Source organism: Trypanosoma grayi (genome assembly GCF_000691245.1).
Source record: "Trypanosoma grayi strain ANR4 Tgr_1053_V1, whole genome shotgun sequence".
In the NCBI taxonomy this organism is placed as follows: domain Eukaryota; phylum Euglenozoa; class Kinetoplastea; order Trypanosomatida; family Trypanosomatidae; genus Trypanosoma; species Trypanosoma grayi.
The window spans coordinates 1,127-5,679 of record NW_008826672.1 but is presented as its reverse complement, the minus strand read 5'-3'; the positions used below and the strand labels follow the sequence as shown (position 1 = coordinate 5,679).

The 4,553-nt window shown below is 55.1% G+C and overlaps 2 protein-coding genes across 2 annotated transcripts; both read left to right on the top strand.

The window, feature by feature from the left end:
• Positions 1-1,305: 1,305 nt before the first annotated feature.
• Positions 1,306-3,045, top strand: DQ04_10531020 (putative protein kinase; the record flags this gene model as incomplete). The annotated part of the gene is made up of 1 exon (XM_009316275.1): positions 1,306-3,045. The coding sequence occupies one exon, from the start codon at positions 1,306-1,308 to the stop codon at positions 3,043-3,045; it is 1,740 nt and encodes a 579-aa protein (XP_009314550.1).
• Positions 3,046-3,372: 327 nt separating this feature from the next.
• Positions 3,373-3,600, top strand: DQ04_10531010 (hypothetical protein; the record flags this gene model as incomplete). The annotated part of the gene is made up of 1 exon (XM_009316274.1): positions 3,373-3,600. One exon carries the CDS (start codon positions 3,373-3,375, stop codon positions 3,598-3,600), a length of 228 nt encoding a protein of 75 aa, XP_009314549.1.
• Between the last annotated feature and the right edge of the window lie 953 nt (positions 3,601-4,553).

The window sequence follows — 4,553 nt, the reverse complement described above, 5'->3', positions numbered from 1 at the left end:
GAGAGAGAGAGAGAGAGAGAGAGGGGGGGGAGGGAGAAATAGGGAAAAGGTGTGGCTGTTAATTCGCTCGTTTATGCGCGTGTGCTTATTCAGCGGTACGTGGAATTACATTTTTTTTATTTCCATTTGTCTCACTATCCTTTGGTTTTGTGTTTTCTTCACTGAGCGGCTTTTATGGGTGGTGTAACTGAAGATATATATTTATACCTATCTGTGCGTTGGTGCGGGTTCGTGTATGCGCCGGATCTATCCCTCAGGCGTTTCTCAGTTTGATCAATGCGCATGTGTGGGTGTGGGTGTGGGTGTGTGTTCACAGCTGCTGCTGTGCTATCTTGTTTGCTCTCGCTCGCTTTCCTTTCCCCTGTGCTGTGGGGGAGAGAAGGCGGTTACACCCATACACGTGTGCCTACATTCATGCACTGAGACAATGAACGCGCCTTCTCTGTCGTGGTATTAGAGCGGCTAGGATGTGGCGTGGAGTTCACCGATGGTTTTTTGTTGTTGTTGTTGTTTTTTTTTGCGTTTGAATCAGCTGGGTACTCGCCTTGATTCCACCACTTTTGTTGTTTCTTTTGTGTGTTTTGTTTGTTTGTTTTTTTTTTCGTCCTGTGCTCTGCTGCCGTGGCATGCGCTCTGCATCTCATGCCTCACCCAGCTGTGCGGGTGTGGCTGTGGGTGCTTGCGCGGATGCATGTTCCTTCCTCGGTCTGCGTCTGCGTGTGTGTGTGTGTGTGTGTGTGTGTGTCCGTCACGGTCCCTCAGTTCGCGCCGTTTGTTTGTTTGATCCCTTCTTTGCTTCTTTCTTTTTTCTTTGTTGCTTGCTTGCCTGCTCCATTGCTCCGCCGGGCTCTGATGACCTGCCCGCCTGGTGTGGCCTCTGCGCCGGCTCCAACGTGTCGTCGTCTCTCTTTGCTTCTCTCACCTGATTAGTCAAGTTGCACGATCAGAAGCGCAGCGTCCAATCTGTGGGGAACAGCCAGAGGGCCGAGAAACAGGGCGGGGAACTAACGGTAGGGACACACATACGCACTCGCACCCACTCACACACGCCACAGCAGCAGGTATAGCCTCAAGAGCAAATCCGGTGTGTGCGTGCGTGTGTGTGTGTGGTTTGTGTGCCTGCTTGCCTGGGAAGGAGAGACGAAGACGGTTCTTCGCGAACTACGAGATAGCACACAAATAAAAACAAAAAAGGGAAAAAGAAAAACGCACGCCGAGGCAAGCGGAAACCGGAGGCAGCAACAATAACAGAAGGACTGCGTGTGAACAAAACGCAGGCGTGGTAGGAGGGTGTTTTGCTGGTGAATGAGTACATTTCAGATGAGTCACTCCCGCAGCTCCGGTGGCAAGTCCTCCAAGGCCAAGAGCTTCTCGTCCAAGGGCAAGATCGAGAAGTACAACCAGGACGGCACTGAGACGATTATCGTCATGGGCCGCCCGTTCCGCGTTCTGCAGCGCATCGGCGAAGCCACCAATCACACAAGCAGCAGCAAGGAGCGCAGCAGCAAGGGCGGCAAGGACAAGCGCTCGTATGTGTTCCTGGTGGAGAACACCGAGAACCTGCCAGAGTTCCCGCGCCACCTCGCGTTGAAGCGGTCCTTCTTCAACGTGAACGAGGTGCTGGTGGCGCACAGGGAACCGGAGGTGCTTGGCCGTGTGAAGGACAAGGGCATCGTGCGTGTCTTTCACTCTGAGGTGACCCGCAGTGATGGGCGACTCGGCGTGACGGTCGCGATGGAGTACTGCAGCAGTAACCTCTACCGCCGCCTTCGACAAGAGACGCGTTTGTCGGAGGGGGAAGTTGTGCAGGTGCTGTTAGCCGTCACGAGTGTAGTGGGCTACCTGCACTCGCGGCAGCCGCCTATTGCCCATCGTGGCATTAGCCCCGACAATATTTTAATTCACTCTGGCGCAACAGGTGCGGCGGCGTATCGTCTGTGCAACTTCAGCAGTTCCACGACGGAGGCGTATGAGTGCGAGAACCGCGAGGAGGTGGCGCTGGCAGTTGAGGACATTGAGCGGCACACAACTGCGGCCTTCCGTGCGCCAGAGATGGCGGATCCGGGAAGTCGCAAACGCATCGACGAGCGCGTGGATCTCTGGTCGATTGGAGTCCTCTTGTACTATATGATGTACTTGCGGCTGCCGTTCGGTGAGACGAACATGGGGCTGACGGGGAGGCTCAAGGTGCGCTACCCCGCGGGCACTGACACGTGGTACACCGGCTCGCTACGTGTTGCGCTGCAGCACCTGCTAGAACCGGACCCGGAGAAGCGGTGGGACATCTTCGCGCTCACCAATTTTCTGCGCTTCGATGAGGACATCAGCAGGCACATCGGCACCTTCATCTTCACCGCGACGGAGTGGCCCGATGGGTGGGAGCAGCAGGACGTGAAGGTGGTGAACCGCCTACCGCCGTCAAAGGCGCCGCCAGTACGGTTGGAGGGCGGCCGCACGGCGGACAATGATGCAGAGAGCCTGTCGCAGTCAGTCACACAGCGTCAAGCGCCGTCATCTTCGTCGCAGCAGCAGCATCATGTGGAGTTGGATGCGGACGCCCTGGCGGCCCTAGGCTTGGATCCAAACACCAGTGATCCCGAGATGATTGCGTACCACGAGATGCTCATCCGTGAACAGGAAGAGGCCTGGCAGCAGGCCAAGGCGGCGGGCCAAGCCGGGAGACAGAAGGCTACCGAAGCCGCCCCCGCGAAGACAAAGTCACCCCAACAAGAAAATACGAAGGCAGATGACGGGCAAAAAAAAGAGCAGCAGCAGCAGCCACAGGAAGCGCCTGAACCGCCCAAGCCCGNCAAGAAAATACGAAGGCAGATGACGGGCAAAAAAAAGAGCAGCAGCAGCAGCCACAGGAAGCGCCTGAACCGCCCAAGCCCGAAACTAAAGACATCTTTGATGATTTGTTCGACAGCACTCCAGTACCAGCACCGCAGCCGGCCGCCGTTGCTCCTCCTCTTACTGCGAGTTTCTCGGTACCCGTCTCATCTTACAGCGCACCCCCTGCCCAGCCAGCGGGGGCACCCAATGTAGCGTGCGTCGACACGAAGTGGCAGAACTCGCTCTTCGGTAGTGCACTACCAATGCATCCGTCGCACCAGCAGCAGCAGCAGCAGCAGCAACCGCCGAACGCTATGATAATGGAAAATGGTTGGGGGACAGGGGCCCCAACGATGCCACCTAGCGGACATGGCATGGAAGGGATGTACACTGCTTCACAGGCATCGGCGATGATGCCCTTAAATCCACAGCAGCAGCACCAGCAGCCAATGCAAATGCCACAACAGCAACAACAACAGCAGCAGGTCCCTCCGGCGTGGGGCANTAAATCCACAGCAGCAGCACCAGCAGCCAATGCAAATGCCACAACAGCAACAACAACAGCAGCAGGTCCCTCCGGCGTGGGGCAATGGTCCGGCCCCTGTGCCGCCGCCGCAGCAGCAGCAGCAGCCGGTGATGCAGCAGCCTGTTCCCCTGCAGGCCACATTCGACTTCACCAAAGGCAGTTTCCCGCTGCCAGAGGCGCCCGTAGCGGTGCAGCCAAAAGTGGAGAAGAAAAAGGATCCCTTTGAGGATCTATTCCAGTAGAGTCATATCATGGCGAAATTTTGGGCAAGAGGAAGGGAAAAAAAGGGAAGGAGAATGAGAAGACTCCAGCCCTCACTCATGCGGACATGTTTCTGTAATTTCCGTTTTTAGACCCCCGATGTAATGCAGCGTGGTGGTGGGAATGGGGAACTGAGCCCCATGCTCTGCAGAGGGGAGCGGGTATGACAATGCAGGAGGGCGGCGCGCACGAGTGGAGAGAGGGAAAGAAAAAGAAACAACTTCGATGGACGCGAGATCAAATGAGGGGGTGGGAGATGTGGACTGCGTGGCGGCGGTAGTGGAATGGTTGTAGGAAGACGTGCGTGTGTGGCTGTGGCTGTGAGGGTAGTTGAAGGCATGGACAAAGGGAAAATGGAATGGGGGAAATTGAACGGTTTGTTGCTTTTCCCCCCGTTTTCGTTTTTTTTTTTTCCTCTTCCTCCTTCACTGTGGTTTTCGTTTGTTTGTTTTTCAGTTTCCATCGCCCGTTGCACCTTTGCTCTGTTGCTGTTTGTTTGTTTTTTTGCCGATCTATCATTGCTTGGGGGGTGCTCTTTCTTGTCTGTGTGTGTGTGTGTGTGTGTGTGTGTGTGTAGGAGCAATAATAGTAATGCTTTCTAGATATATATATATATATATACACCGTCCAATATCACTCTCTGGCGTTTGCCGCTGCCGTTTTCTTCTTTTTTTTTACCGCAGTGTTGGCTCTCACTTTATTTTTGCCTCGAGGTGGTGATGGTCTTTGGCAAACGTAGGAGCCAGTCGTTGTGTGACCCGCAATCGTGTTGGAAAGGCGTTGCGATGTCTGTGTCAGGTGTGGGGCGGCGTGATTGTGATTGTGCCCATATATGTGTGTGTGTGTGTGTGTGTCTTTCTCTCTGTCACGACACCACTATATTCCCCCTCCCTCTCCCGCGCGCTATGTGTATGTGTGTGTGTGTGTGTGTGTG